The sequence below is a fragment of the Mercenaria mercenaria genome, chromosome 3 (assembly GCF_021730395.1).
Source record: "Mercenaria mercenaria strain notata chromosome 3, MADL_Memer_1, whole genome shotgun sequence".
NCBI lineage: Eukaryota > Metazoa > Mollusca > Bivalvia > Venerida > Veneridae > Mercenaria > Mercenaria mercenaria.
The window spans coordinates 20,070,508-20,086,569 of record NC_069363.1 but is presented as its reverse complement, the minus strand read 5'-3'; the positions used below and the strand labels follow the sequence as shown (position 1 = coordinate 20,086,569).

General features: G+C 36.9%; 1 protein-coding gene across 3 annotated transcripts in view; it reads left to right on the top strand.

Annotated features, from left to right (window-relative positions):
• The window catches only part of LOC123525319 (nuclear autoantigenic sperm protein-like), a 58,050-nt gene extending 42,197 nt beyond the window's left edge, over positions 1-15,853 (top strand). For 2 of the 3 annotated variants that reach the window (XM_045304271.2, XM_045304268.2), the window contains 7 exons: positions 705-795; positions 2,947-3,070; positions 3,367-3,537; positions 9,961-10,068; positions 10,668-10,760; positions 11,554-11,711; positions 15,481-15,853. In XM_045304271.2, coding sequence (XP_045160206.2) covers positions 705-795; positions 2,947-3,070; positions 3,367-3,537; positions 9,961-10,068; positions 10,668-10,760; positions 11,554-11,711; positions 15,481-15,550 — 815 coding nt within the window. In that variant the 3' untranslated portion in view covers positions 15,551-15,853. The remainder of the gene's footprint in view (positions 1-704; positions 796-2,946; positions 3,071-3,366; positions 3,538-9,960; positions 10,069-10,667; positions 10,761-11,553; positions 11,712-15,480) is intronic. The other variant, XM_045304269.2, reaches the window with a different exon arrangement.
• Positions 15,854-16,062: the final 209 nt, after the last annotated feature.

Here is a 16,062-nt window from a genome sequence, read left to right as displayed (position 1 = left end):
TTTTTGTCCCAAAATAAAATTTGACATTGATTTTGACCTAGTGACCTACTTTCACATTTCTCAAGCTACAGCCTTCAAATTTGAACCACAAGCATAGTTTTGTGTACTGAAATGAACTTTGATCTTGAGATTGACCTAGTGACCTACTTTCACATTTCTGAAGATACAGGCTTCAAATTTGGACCACTTGCAAGTTTTGTGTTCCGAAATAAAATTTGACCTTGATTTTGACCTAGTGGAACTTTTGTTTACAGTGAGCATATAATTTCTGTTCCTTGTGCAATTACTGAATGCATCAAGGGGGGCATTTCGTGTTCGACGAGCTCTTGTTTCTTGATTACTTAGATTCTCAGTTGCAACTTGCTGTACATGCTCTTATTGCCAGCGCTTAGTAGTGTGACAAGATGTATAAGTCTGCCTGCAATATTTCCAGAATTATGCCTCCAGAAAATTTTCACCCTGACAAGGAAATATTTAATGACAAAATAACTATTTGCGATCATTTTCCTGTTTTCAGCCTGTAATTTCAGTATACATGTTCAATATTCAAAGTGCCATTACAGAATTCACACTTCGTATCCATCACAGTGAGGTCATGTTTGTCTTAGGCCTTATGGACACATTACTATTTTAGGGTCGAAAATGGAAAATATGATTATATATTCCCTGTTTTGAATGTTTGTAACGGATTTCTTTTGTTACAGAGCAATATGAAGAAGCAATTAAAGACCTAAACAAATGTTTGGAATTACAGAAAGAATTATTGGACCCGGATAACAGATTACTAGCAGAAACGTATCCTTCAGATTATTAGTTCGACTATTCAAAGAATAGTCTAGCTATTCTACTCACCCTGGCGTTGGCGTCACACCTTGGTTTTTAATGGAAATGTTTGTACAGACAGTTCCAAAAGCTTTTATTGAAGTCTTCCTTTACAGCAGAAGGTACTAAGCTCAAGTCTGCATAATGTTGTCATTTCTGCTGCAAGTAATCCATATAGTGAAAACTTATAAATGATTGTATTGTAATGGTATATTTTTAGCCCACCATCATCAGATGGTGGGCTATTAAAATCACTCTGCGTCCGTGGTCCGTCTGTCCGTCATTCCGTCCGTCCGTCCGTCCGTTAACAATTTCTCGTTATCGCATCTCCTCAGAAACTACTGGGGGGATTTTGACCAAACTTTGTCAGAATGATGTATTGGTACCCTAGTTGTGTCCCCCTGAAAATCAGACTGGTTCAACAATTTATGAGTGAGTTATGGCCCTTTGTTTATTTCTATAATTTATATAGATTTATATAGGGAAAAACTTTGAAAACCTTCTTGTCCAAAACCACAGAGCCTAGGGCTTTGATATTTGGTATGAAGCATCATCTAGTGGTCCTCTACCAAGATGATTCAGATTATTTCTCTGGGGTCAAATATGGCCCCACCCTGGGGGTCACATGGTTTATATAGACTTATATAGGGAAAAACTTTGAATAACCTCTTGTCCAAAACCACAGGGCCTAGGGCTTTGATATTTTGTATGTGACATCATCTAGTGGTCTTCAACTAAGATTATTCAAATCATACCCCTAGGGTCAAATATGGCCCCGCCCTGGGGGTCATATGGTTTACATAGACTTATATAGGGAAAAACTTTGAAAATCTTCTTGTCCAAACCACAAAGCCTAGGGCTTTGATACTTGTAATGTAGCATCATCTAGTGGTTCTCTACCAAGTTTGTTCAAATTATCCTCCTAGGGTTAAATATGGCCCCGCCCCGGGGGTCACATGGTTCATATAGACTTATATAGGGAAAAGCTTTTAAAATGTTCTTGCCAGTAACTACAACATTCAAACTTGGACCACATGTATATTTTTGAGTGGCAAGATGAACCTTGACATGAGTTGACCTTGATTTTGACCTAGTGACCTACTTTTACATTTCTGTAGCTACAGCCTTCAAATTTGGACCACATGCATAATTTTGTGCACTGGAAAAAACTTTGACCTTTATTTTGACCTAGTGACCTACTTTCACATTTTTGAAGGTACAGGCATCAAATTTGGACTACATGCATAGTTTTGTGTACTGAAAAAAACTTTGACCTTGACATTGACCTAGTGACCTACTTTCACATTTTTGAAGGTACAGGCTTCAAATTTGGACCACATGCATAGTTTTGTATTCTGAAATAAAATTTGACCTTGATTTTGACCTAGTGACCTACTTTTACATTTCCAAGCTACAGCCTTCAAATTTGGACCACTTGCATAGTTTTGTGTACTGAAATGACCTTTGACCTTTACATTAACCTAGTGACCTACTTTCACATTTTTAAGGTACAGGCTTCAAATTTGGACCACATGCATAGTTTTGTATACCGAAATAAAATTTGACCTTGATTTTGACCTAGTGACCTACTTTTACATTTCTCAAGCTACAGCCTTCAAATTTGGACCACATGCATAGTTTTGTGTACTGAAACAAACTTTGACCTTTACATTGACCTAGTGACCTACTTTCACATTTTTGAAGGTACAGGCTTCAAATTTGGACCACATGCATAGTTTTGTATTCCGAAGTAAAATTTGACCTGGATTTGACCTAGTGACCTACTTTTACATTTCTCAAGCTACAGCCTTCAAATTTGGACCACTTGCATAGTTTTGTGTACCGAAATGAACTTTGACCTTAAGATTGACCTGGTGACCTACTTTCACATTTTTGAAGGTACAGGCTTCAAATTTGGACCACATGCATAGATTTGTGTTGTGTACGGAAATGAAATTTGACTTTGAGCTAGTCAATAAGTCTTGAAATTTGGAACACTCAAAAATGGCACATTGGTGGGCGCCAAGATCACTCTGTGATCTCTTGTTTTCTCTGCGTGTTTGTTTCCCTTCAAATAGGAAGAGGGATAGTATGTTCGGAATACTTTCTTTAACTTTACCATAGACATTATCAACTTGGTTTAGCTTACTGTTTCAACAAACAGTTTAAAGAATCAACAGACAGTTACCAGGCAGCTATTAAAGTTATAGAAGAAAGAGTGGCAAATCTTGATAAAATCCTAGACAAGGTATGTTTAACATTTTCACAGGTACATTCATCTAATTACCTTGTGCTGATGAAAAGTGAGTGGAGTTTTCATATTGTATCCTTATCTTATAATTTTTTCATATATCTGTGCAATTGTTGTAGATGTTAGCTCATTGCTTATTCACATAGAAAACATGTTATTATTGTTTTTACTTTGTAATTCTGACCTGTGTTTTGGGAATAAAGTAGAAACAGTGCCTTTTGAGCTTGTAATCTTGAGGCTCTGAAGGTGGATAAAACCGGTGTATGCAATTTATATTCATTCCATGGTTACAGGCTACTGATGAAGAGAAGGAGACAAAAGATTTTGACAGTCCAATTTACAAAGCCAAAAAAGAAGTTACAGAACTGAAAGAAATATTGCCAGACATAAAAGCAAAGATTGAAGATGTTGAAGATGAGAAGAAAAACATGGAGGATCTCAAAAATCTAGCAAAGGAAGCATTGGTAAGCTGTTTAAATTCTCTCCAAACCTTGATCCCAGTTCTAACTACATGATATTGTCTTGCAACCTTTGAGCATCTGAATTGATTTCTTATTTGAGAACAATTTCTAGAAGAACTGATTTATAATGATATTATTAAAGACATTTTTACTGTCCCCAGACAATTTATTGATAATGATTAAAAACAAACATGTTAATCTTTAAGAGACTATTTTGCAAAATAACAGCTGTGTGTATTCTACTGTGAAATCATTTTTGTTTGCGCAGGACGAATTTTTGCATATTTCACGCTTCGAACGATGCGCGAATTTAAGACCGCGCTATTATTTAACCATTTAGTATATAGGTATCCAAATTGATTTCCTGTCCAAAATATAGGTATGTTATACGACCTGTATATATCAAATTTTCTCAAAATGTCAGTTTATCGGCAGTTAAAGCTTGTTTTGATAGGAATTTATTTGTTCCTACCAAAATTGATTATGAAATCTGATTAAATTATCTATATTGGTAAATTGGTTACTCTTTACGATCGCTTCAAATTACTTGCGCTAGTTTTTTTAGCTCATCTGTCACATAGTGACAAGGTGAGCTTTTGTGATCACCCTTCGTCCGTCCTCAGTCCGTGCGTGCGTCCGTCAACAATTTCTTGTCTGCACGATAGTGGTTTCATTTATGATTTTATTTTAACCAAACTTGCACACAACTTGTATCACCATAAGATCTCGGTTCCTTTCGTGAACTGGCCAGATCCCATTATGGGTTCCAGAGTTATGGCCCCTGAAAGGGCCAAAATTAGCTATTTTGACCTTGTCTGCACAATAGCAGCTTTATTTATAATTTGATTTTTACTAAACTGGCACACAACTTGTATCACCATAAGATCCCGGTTCCTTTCTTGAACTGGTCAGATTTCATTATGGGTTCCAGAGTTATGGCCCCTGAAAGGGCCAGAATTAGCTATTTTGACCTTGTCTGCACAATAGCAGCTTCATTTATGATTTTATTTTAACCAAACTTGCACACAACTTGTATCACCATATGATCTTGGTTCCTTTCTTGAACTGGCCAGATTCCATTATGGGTTCCAGAGTGATGGCCCCTGAAAGGGCCAGAATTAGCTATTTTGATCTTGTCTGCACAATAGCAGCTTCATTTATGATTTTATTAGTCCCCTACTGGTTGAAAACCAGTTTCGGGGACTATAGGAATGCGCTTTTCCGTCATTCCGTCCGTCCGTCTGTCCGTCCGAACGTCCGCAATTTCGTGTCCGGTCCATAACTCTGTCATCCATGAAGGGATTTTAATATTACTTGGCACAAATGTTCCCCATGATGAGACGACATGTCATGCGCAAAACCCGGACCCCTAGCTCAAAGGTCAAGGTCACAATTTGAGGTCAAAGGTCAACAGGGCTTTTTTCCTGTCCGGTCCATAACTCTCCCATCCATGAAGGGATTTTAATATTACTTGGCATAAATGTTCCCCATGATGAGACGACGTGTCATGCGCAAAACCCGGACCCCTAGCTCAAAGGTCAAGGTCACAGTTGGAGGTCAAAGGTCAACAAGGCTTTTTTCCTGTCCGGTCCATAACTCTCCCATCCATGAAGAGATTTTAATATTACTTGGCACAAATGTTCCCCATGAGAAGACGACGTGTCATGTGCAAAACCTAGACACCTAGCTTAAAGGTCAAGGTCACAATTTGAGGTCAAAGGTCAACAAGGCTTTTTTCCTGTCCGGTCCATAACTCTCCCATCTATGAAGGGATTTTAATATTACTTGGCACAAATGTACCTCATAATAAGACGATGTGTCATGCACAACTTTCAAACCCCTAGCTCAAAGGTCAAGGTCACACTTAGCAGTCAAATGTTAACATAGCATGAACAGGGTCTGTTTCGTGTCCGGTCCATAACTCTGACATTCATTAAGGAATTTTAATATCACTTAGCACAAGTGTTCCCCATGATGAGATGACGTGTCGTGCGCAAATCCCAGACCCCTAGCTCAAAGGTCAAGGTCACAATTGGGGGTCAAAGGTCAATAAGGTTTTTTCCCTGTCCGATCCAGAACTCTGTCATCCATCAAGGGATTACAATATTACTTGGCATAAATGTTTCCCATGATGAGACGACGTGTCATGCGCAACACCCAGTACACTAGCTTAAAGGTCAAGGTCACACTTTGAGATCAAAGGTCAAGAGGATTTTTTTCCTGTCCGGTCTATAACTTTGTCATGCAAAGCAGGATTTAGATATCAGTTGGCACAAATATTCCCCTGGATGAGACAACATGTCATGTGCAAGAACCAGGTCCCTAGGTCTAAGGTCAAGGTCATATTTAGAGGTCAAAGGTCAAATTCAAGAATGACTTTGTACGGAACATTTCTTCTTCATGCATGGAGGGATTTTGATGTAACTTGGACCAAATGTTCACCACCATGAGGCACCCTTGTTTTTAGAATTACGTCCCTTTGTTGTTACTATAAATAGATTTTATTGTAACTTTTTATTACTGGCGGTAGAGAAAAATCGAGACCACTTTTCTGTGGTACAGCATGCATGTTACATCCAATTTTTAGGTGTATTTTGACCTATCTCTACCTGGTAAAGAGTTTCTTGTGGACTTATATTATATAGATTTTTTTTTTTTTTTTTTTTTTTTTTAAAGATTAATTTCCCTTTGTTGTTACTATAAATAACTTACATGATAACATTTTTATAATCAGCCAAAAAAATTCAATATGAAAACAACTATAGGTTTTTATATATATAAATTTTAATCCAAGTGTTTTGTTATAGCATATTGTATATATAGTACAATATTGTTTATACAACATTGACAGATATCAGTTCATTATGTTATACTGCAGTAGAGAAAATTAGGTGCCTTCCAGTAGGGGACTTTGTATTGCATGGCAATACTTCATTCACTTGTTTTAACCAAACTTGCACACAACTTGTATCACCATATGATCTTGGTTCCTTTCTTGAACTGGCCAGATTCCATTATGGGTTCCAGAGTGATGGCCCCTGAAAGGGCCAGAATTAGCTATTTTGACCTTGTCTGCACAATAGCAGCTTCATTTATGATTTTTTTTTTAACCAAACTTGCACACAACTTGTATCACCATATGATCTTGGTTCCTTTCTTGAACTGGCCAGATTCCATTATGGGTTCCAGAGTGATGGCCCCTGAAAGGGCCAGAATTAGCTATTTTGACCTTGTCTGCACAATAGCAGCTTCATTTATGATTCGAATTTAATCAAACTTGCACAAAACTTGTGTCACTATAAGATCTCGGTTCCTTTCTTGAACCAGCCAGATCCCTTAATGGGTTCCAGAGTTATGGCCCCTGAAAGGGCCAAAATTAGCTATTTTGACCTTGTCTGCACAATAGCTGCTTCATTTATGTTTTGATTTTAACCAAACTTGCACACAACTTGTATTACCACAAGATCTTGGTTCCTTTCTTGAACTGGCCAGATTCCATCATTGGTTCCAGAGTTATGGCCCCTTAAAGGTCCAGAATTGGCTATTTTGGCTTTTGCAGCCATATAGATACTTCATTTATGGTTTTATTTGATACAAACTTCCAAAATATCTTCAACAACAATAAATCTTGGATTCCTTGACAAATCAGATTCAATCATAGGTTCCAGAGTTATTTTATATCTGATTACCTCCCCTGATTACCTCTATTAATCAAAATGGATTTATATCAGTAAGTACTTACAGGACTTATTTGAAATTTCATTATTGTCATTAGCTGGACTGAGCCAATCAGGGTAGATAACTATGGGCTGATTTTATGTCAAATTACCTCCCTTTATTTCAAATTAAAATGGGTATATCTCCGTAACTAATGAAGATACTGATCTGAAATTTCATTTATGTCAACAGATTTATTTGGCAGATTCTTCTTTTGTTCACTTACAATAATTGTTTTGTTTTTTTTAATTACTTCCCTTTTACGTTACTATAAATAGCTTATTTTTAGTAACTTTTTTAGCTCATCTGATTTTTTGAAAAAAAATAATGAGTTATTGTCATCACTTGAGCGGTTGTCGGCGTCTGCGTCGGCGTTGCCTGGTTAAGTTTTATGTTTAGGTCAGCTTTTCTCCTAAACTATCAAAGCTATTGCTTTGAAACTTGGAATACTTGTTCACCATCATAAGCTGACCCTGTATAGCAAGAAACATAACTCCATCTTGCTTTTTGCAAGATTTATGGCCCCTTTTGTACTTAGAAAATTTCAGATTTCTTGATTAAGTTTTATGTTTAGGTCAACTTTTCTCCTAAACTATCAAAGCTATTGCTTTGAAACTTGGAATACTTGTTCACCATCATAAGCAGACCCTGTACATCAAGAAACATAACTCCATCTTGCTTTTTGCAAGATTTATTGCCCCTTTTGGACTTAGAAAATCAGTTTTCTTGGTTAAGTTTTATGTTTAGGTCATATTTTATCCTAAACTATCAAAGCTATTGCTTTAAAAATTGCAACACTTGTTCACCATCATAAGTTGACACTGTATAGGAAGAAACATAACTCCGTCCTGCTTTTTGCAAGATTTATGGCCCCTTTTGGACTTAGAAAATATCAGATTTCTTGGTTAAGTTTTATGTTTAGGTCAACTTTTTCTCTTAAACTATCAAAGCTATTGCTTTGAAACTTGCAACACTTGTTCACCATCATAAGCTGACCCTGTACAGCAAGCAACATAACTCCATCCTGCTTTTTGCAATAATTATTGCCCCTTTTGGACTTAGAAAATCATTTTCTTGGTTGAGTATTATGTTTAAGTCAACTTTTCTCATAAACTATCAAAGCTATTGCTTTAAAACTTGCAACAGTTTTTCACCATCATAAGTGGACACTGTACATCAAGAAACATAACTCTATCCTGCTTTTTGCAAGAATGATGGCCCTTTTTAGACTTAGAAAATCATAGGTAGGACAATATTTCTATTACACAAAAAAAATCAGATGAGCGTCAGCACCCGCAAGGCGGTGCTCTTGTTTATTATTGGCTGTAGGGAAAAACCGAGACCACTTTTCTGTGGTACAACATGGATGGTACCTCCAATTTTTAGGTGTATTTTGACATATCTGTACCTTGTAAGAATTTTGTTGTTTTTTTTTTTGGTTAAATTTCTTCCCTTTGTTGTTCCTGTCCTTTGGACTTAGATATTTTTTCTGAGGACCTTCTTGTCCTCAAGTGCAATGATAACAGGATAGTGATATAGGGCCATCATGGCCCTCTTGTTTATCATTGTCATGTCTTACAAATGCTACGAAATATTTATTCTAGTTATCATCTAATCTTTGAGAGAAAACTATGTAAATATTTTAATTCATGTGTGTATAAATGCAGTCGTCATCCACAAATTTCAAGTTTGTCACACTGCATAGCTTTGTAATTATTCGCACTTGCCATTGTTGTTTTAGAGTAATTGGACAAGCGCCATTCATAAATAGACTTCATACTTCTTTAATTTTAATCGAGCCTTTGATAGTCTTTCACACTCTACCTAACCATAGTGTCAAACAACAGTTTGGACTGTCATTTTGTTTTCTTAACAAGGTCATAAATGGCCCACTTTTATTGACAGGCAGTACATGATAGTGACACGTGCGATGCTGGCGATTACTAAAAAAAACTTCTTTTCTTTAAATTTCTTTCTTAAATTGAAAATGTGCGAATTAAAGTCGCGCGAAACTGTCTTTTTTGCCGTTTGCACAAAATTTCATGCCAGCGAATTTAAATGATTCCACAGTATTGGACAGGACCATTTGGTACCCCTGTAATATAGAATGAACAACCTTAAATTAAATACCGTTTGTTAAGAGTAACCTCACCCTTCATAACTAAACCTTCTAGAATTATTTTCCTGTTTGCAAAACAGAAGTTTTAAAGGAGAATAAATGCAAATGGACACTTGACAATACGATCATTGTTTTCTCTATCTGCTTAGCATAACGCAAACAAGTGTGATTTTTTTACCTTTGTGACAAAGGCATTTCTCATTTACATAAAAAAAAAAACTAGAGACAAATTTTATGACAACCTAGTCCCGACAGTGATTCTTTAAAAGAGATAGTACACAGTCTGTTTTGGTGAAAATTGTCAGTTTAATTAGTATAGAGCTGTACTAGTGGGATATGAAGAAATGTTTATACACTTGAAGATAATACTAGTAATAGATATATAAAAGCATACTGTATGTCCCAAGGAACAGATAGATGCATGAAGAAAATTTTAATGTATTTGCTGGTTGTCGTGGGCATTTGTACTACTGTAAGATAAATGTTGGTAAATTTCGATTTATTCAGTTGCATTCTACTTCTGTTACATTTTAACAAATCTTTCATAGTAATGTCGCTAGAGAGTATTGTTATGTTAATATATATTACAGGGAGGATTGAGTTCCAGCTCCTCTGCTCCAGTCTCGGAGAGTGCGCCAGCAGCTGCTCCAAAAGATGATGTCAAAGCTTCTGATATTAGCCATCTTATCAAAAGAAAGGTTATCTATACTACTGATCAATTGCCTCAGTGATTCTTCATTTAAAATTCAGTTTGAACACAAAACTAAACGATACATTACTTAACACCTGATAAAGATAATGGACATTTGTCCATTGCAGATGAGTTTGGGACAATTTGTAGGGTTTTATTGAGAGTTTTAAGAGCTAGATTAGTTTCACCAAATGGTTGTATATTAAAGGCACGCCATGTTATATATCTTGTCCCTGTTTGTTTGAAGCTGCCTTAGTCAAATCACTGGTTTCAGAACAGCACAGCTTGTAGGGACACTTGGTCCCAGCATAAACATCAATGTTTAGTATATGTCAACTGACGATATAGCGGAGGAGAGAAAACACTGTTGTGATGTCAGAATGCTAAAAGGCATACACAGTTAAGTGTTGCAACTTATGAGAAACCTAAAGTGCATTTGATGTGTTAAAAAACTACAACAGGCTTTTTCATAAGGCTGCTGGAAACATTCAGAGGTCAAGTACTGTTACACGAGATTAATGGTATAATCCAGTTTGTTTTGTTAGAGCTTTGAGAATATTATTACTCTCACCGAGACTGATATACAAGTATAATGTTACATTACAGAGGAAATCTGAAGAGGCAGAAGACGAAAGTGTGAAGAAACCTAAACAAGAGGCAGGGGATGGCGATGCCAAAGTAAATGGAACATCTGAAAAGGTGAACTTGTGATACATCATGATATATCAGTGTGATTAAGGTTGTATAATTAAACAGTTTGGGCTAGTTTTTGAATTTGATCCTCGAGCAGTGCATATTTTCTCCGCGACGACTTGTGTCTGAAATCATTCGTCCTCCGACTCTGATTCATGTGGGGAAGTTGGCAGTTACTTGCGGAGAACAGGTTTGTACTGGTATAGAATCAAGGAACACTGGTTAAGTTAACTGCCTGCCGTTACGTAACTGAAATACTGCAGAAAAACCTTGTTAAACCCAAAACAAACAAAGCAAATCCATTACAAGTGTTTTTCCTTGATTTCTGTTTATTAAAGGGTAGTAATAGGAATTTTTTAGACCAGATATTTTTAAAAATCGGTTTTGAGTCTGTGTGAATGGAATGTTAGAAACGTTACTTTCAGCATAAAAGCTAAAATTTCAGAGAGAAAAAAATTGTGATTCTGCCATTTTACCATGCTCAGGGCTCTCTCTCCCCCCCACCACCACCACCACGACCACCAACAAGCAAAAAAAAATTTGACTACCACCCTCTTGACTTTTAGAACTGTTTATTTTTTATCTGGATCTTGCAAAAATTAAAGCCACAATTAATTTGGGAAGGGGTGACCTGTTACAGATAAGATCGATTGAACAATAGCTAGTTATTTCCCATGAGTTCATAGTATTTGCAAGTCACTACTGTGAGTGAAAAGTTTGGATTAGATGTGTCGTCCAAAATTGCTAGTGGTTGTCTTGTGTATTTCTCATTTATTTCTATTCTACATACATTATTTAGGCTGTCAAGATTAAGAAAACGTTGAGTAAGAAACAAAAAGTGGCTGCTATACTTCTATTGAGTGTATCACCTCCAGATAATGAGCTGTTAGATTTATCTTTACTTGCCCTTATGGTACCTCCACCACCAGATTTTGGTTTGATAAGTGCCCACACCAGGTATATCTGTTCTGAAATGAGCATGTTATTTCAACTGAAAAAGCCTTGTTTTACTACCAGTCTGACCTTAATTGCTTATATTTAAGCTGTTTAGCCATATCTCTTGGCATAGTTTGTTTTACTAACGGCTAATACTGAAGATTTATTGACTGCTTTTAATATCTTAGTGGCTAAGAGGTTTGTAAGGTCCTGAAGAGAGGGTGAGGGGGAATGGGATCGTGTTAAGTAATTGTCTTATTAGAAGGCATAAGCCAGGGCTCTTTGTCTTTCTATACAGCAATTTTGGAAAACTGTACATGTTTTATCATTTTACTGTTGGTTTAGCAGATGAAATTGTCCTCTCAGTTACTAGAGTATTTTTCTCAGAACTGTACTATGCTTAGACATAGTTTGTATTTCTAGAGTGTTTTCTATGATCTTTTGGCAATGTTTGATGACCAGTCAATCTGTACCAGTATCTCAACAGTTGAGGCCATTGAACTAGTCAAAATTGACAGTGTCCATTCTCTCACAAGAGTATTTATGTCTCCCCCAGGAGACATATTGTTTTTGCCCTGTCCGTCCGTCCGTCCGTACGTCACACTTCATTTCCGAGCAATAACTGGAGAACAATTTGACCTAGAACCTCCAAACTTCATAGGGTTGTAGGGCTTCTGGAGTAGACGACCCCTAATGTTATTGGGGTCACTCCGTCAAAGGTCAAGGTCACAGGGGCCTGAACATTGAAAACCATTTCCGATCAATAACTAGAGAACCACTTGACCCAGAATGTTGAAACTTCATAGGATGATTGGTCATGAAGAGTAGATGACCCCTATTGATTTTGGGGTCACTCCGTCAAAGGTCAAGGTCACAGGGGCCTGAACATTGAAAACCATTTCCGATCAATAACTAGAGAACCACTTGACCCAGAATGTTGAAACTTCATAGGATGATTGGTCATGAAGAGTAGATGGCCCCTATTGATTTTGGGGTCACTCCATCAAAGGTCAAGGTCACAGGGGCCTGAACATGGAAAACCATTTCCGATCAATAAATAGAGAACCACTTGACCCAGAATGTTGAAACTTCATAGGATGATTGTACATGCAAAGTAGATGACCCCTATCGATTTTGGGGTCACTCCATAAAAGGTCAAGGTCACAGGGGCCTGAACATTGAAAACCATTTCCAGTCAGTAACTTGAGAACCACTTAACCCAGAATGTTGAAACTTAATAGGGTGATTGGTCATGCAGAGTAGATGACCCCTAACGATTTTGGGGTCACTCTGTGGAAGGTCAAGGTCACAGGGGCCTGAACATTGAAAACCATTTCCGGTCAGTAACTTGAGAACCACTTGACCTGGAATGATGAAACTTCATAGGATGATTGGTCATGCAGAGTAAATGACCCCTAACGATTTTAGGGTCACTCTGTTAAAGGTCAAGGCCACAGGGGCCTGAACATGGAAAACCATTTCCAATCAATAACTTGAGAATCTCTCGACCCAGAATGTTGAAACTTCATAGGATGATTGTTCATGCAGAGTGAACGACCCCTATTATTTTTGGGGTCACTCCATTAAAGGTCAAGGTCACAGAGGCCTGAACATTGATAACCAGTTCCGATCAATAACTTGAGAACCACTTGACCCAGAATGTTGAAACTTCATAGGATGATTGAACATGCAGAGTAGATGACCCCTATTGATTTTGGGGTCAGTCTATTAAAGGTCAAGGTCACAGTGGCCTGTTCATGTAAAATCATTTTTTGGAAATAACTTGAGAACCACTTGACCTACAATGTTGAAACTTAATAGGATGATTGGACATGCAGAGTAGATGACCCCTATTTATTTTGAGGTCACTTGATCAAAGGTCAAGGTCACAGGAGCCTGAACAGTGACTTGAGAACCACTTGGCCAAGAGTGTTGAAATTTAGCGGGATGACTGGACATGCCAAGTAGATCAGGGTTCGCACAGACTTGAAAACTCCTTGAATTTCAAGCTGCTAGATGAAAAGTGCTTGAATTTGCAAAAACCTCCTTAAAACTCCTTGAATTCGTTTCTTGCCTTGAAAACTGCTTGAAAAGTGCTTGATTTTATGATAAAAGTCCTTGAATTTCCTTCTTCAGAAATTTTGGCCAGCTTAATAAAAAAAGATTGTAAAAGACACTTTGTTATATGTACGCATCGCCACGTTTTATGTCTACGTAACCTATGTGTACCGTACGATACGGGTTTTAAACAGACCGGGACTAGGAAAATTACGACGTGTAAAAATTACGGACACCATTTCCGTTACCGATATCGAAGAAAATGTCGTGTATTTTCAACAAAAAGTGGCTTGTATCCTATCCATGGCTGCTCGAGCTCGAAAACAAACGGAAAGCCATGTGCAAATATTGTAACAAAGTTATTGACATTAGTTCAATGGGTGAAATCGGCGCTGAAATCGCACGTCAAGTCTGAGAAGCACAAGAAAAATGTACCTGATCGAGAGTCACCCTCGGCCACTCTTGATGTGTTAACTATTCTACCTTCGCCCCCAGCAGCCACAGGCACATAAAACTTGATCTTATATGACATGATAAGTCGCTGTTGATGTAAGAAGTGTTGATCAATTGTTTGCCAGTTATTTTGTGTGTGATAAAGTGTTGATCAATTGCAAATTGGAACTTTATAGAAAAACTTATATCACGTGATAGTAATTTTGGATGTACGAAGTGTTCACCAATTGTAAGCCAGTCATTTCGTGTGTAATAAGTGCTTGTTCATTGTTTTGCTTATCCTTGAAAACGTAATAAAAGTCCTTGAAAACTCCTTGAAAACCCCTTGAATTTTTTGACAGTCTGGTTGTATGAACCCTGTAGATGATCCCTATTGCAGCCAACCATCAGTGTCTCTTTGACTTTTCGCTCCTGACCCCTATTGACTTCTTGCCTATAGGACTTTGCATTGGGGGAGACATGCGCTTTTTTACAAAAGCATTTTCTTGTTTTTCTTTGATGTCAACTATACTATTTAAAATCTAGAGCAGTTCAGTAAGCAGCCATTTCATACTAATTATGCCCCTTAAATTAGTTTAAATTGCCAAAACTATTGGTATCTGTTAACTACTGTATTCTTTCTCTGAACTAAACTTAAACTTAGACAATGTGCATTTCTATAAAATCTAGGTTAAAGCATGTCCAGAGTTATGTCTCTTAAATAAATCAATATTTTCAGTAATCCTAATCGAGACTTCATAAAAATTTGACTTTATTTAGTTTGCGCTGAAGTATTTAAACTTATTGTGAAATTAACCTTTGATATACCTGAAATGTAAGACGGTCTTAATTTGATGAATGAGAATTACTTCTCTTCAGTTTATTGATAGTTCCCAGTATTGAAATTAATTTACACCTGTGATTCTGTCAGCATGAAATAAGTATATTGTGGCAATTTGGCACTCTTGTTTAGGTACTGTTTACTGAAGTCCTTTTGCTGGTTCTTTACTTTGAATATTGTTTAAGAAGTTGTTTTTGGTAAGGGACAAACCTTTATGAGTAGTTGCAGACAAATCTTTTTAGTTGAATTTTAATGCAGAATGAAGTGTAGCGTATCAAATAACTTTACCATCGTTCTGTGTAGATTTTCATTTGACACATCTGTCCTGAAAATCATTTGTTGTTAGATAACCTTATGCTGGTAGACATTGTGACAATATTTGTAGTATTGTTCCAGACTGATGGAATTCTATACATAAATGTGTTGAATTGCATTTTATTTTTTCAACAACTGTTGCAGGAGGCAGAGGCAAAACCGGAAGCCATGGAAACTAAATCCTGAGATAAATCAACATGAGACAGCTTGGTAAAAGTGGACTTGATTTACATTCATGGGACTTGTGTTCATGACTCGAATGTGGTATGGGACCTCGGTGCTTCTATTCACATGAATATATTAAATCATGGAAGACAATTTTTCTGGAGCCAAGATCAGGAGTTCATGTAAAAAGTGTAATATGTGAATGTTGGTGTAATGTTTTCGTTCTGATGCCAAATTCATATTGTTAAAGAGTGTAAATAGAAATGGACTGTAGTACATGAAATATAGTTTGTTTCAGTCTTCTGAAAGTGTTCATCTTTTTGTAGTATGATAAATATATTTGTTCAGCAAATGGTGGCTGTTGTTTATTTACTTGCCTGAGCCTATCCTACAGCATCATTCAGAATATGCTGTTTACTGAGTATCTTTGATTGCTTGAAGGTTTCAGTGTTTACAAAAGGAGACAATGTCATGACTGCTGCTTTTAGTCCTAGTCTAATGTTTTTAGCTCAAGATGAGCTTTTGTGACTGCTTGATGTAAGTCTTGTCAGTCAACAATTT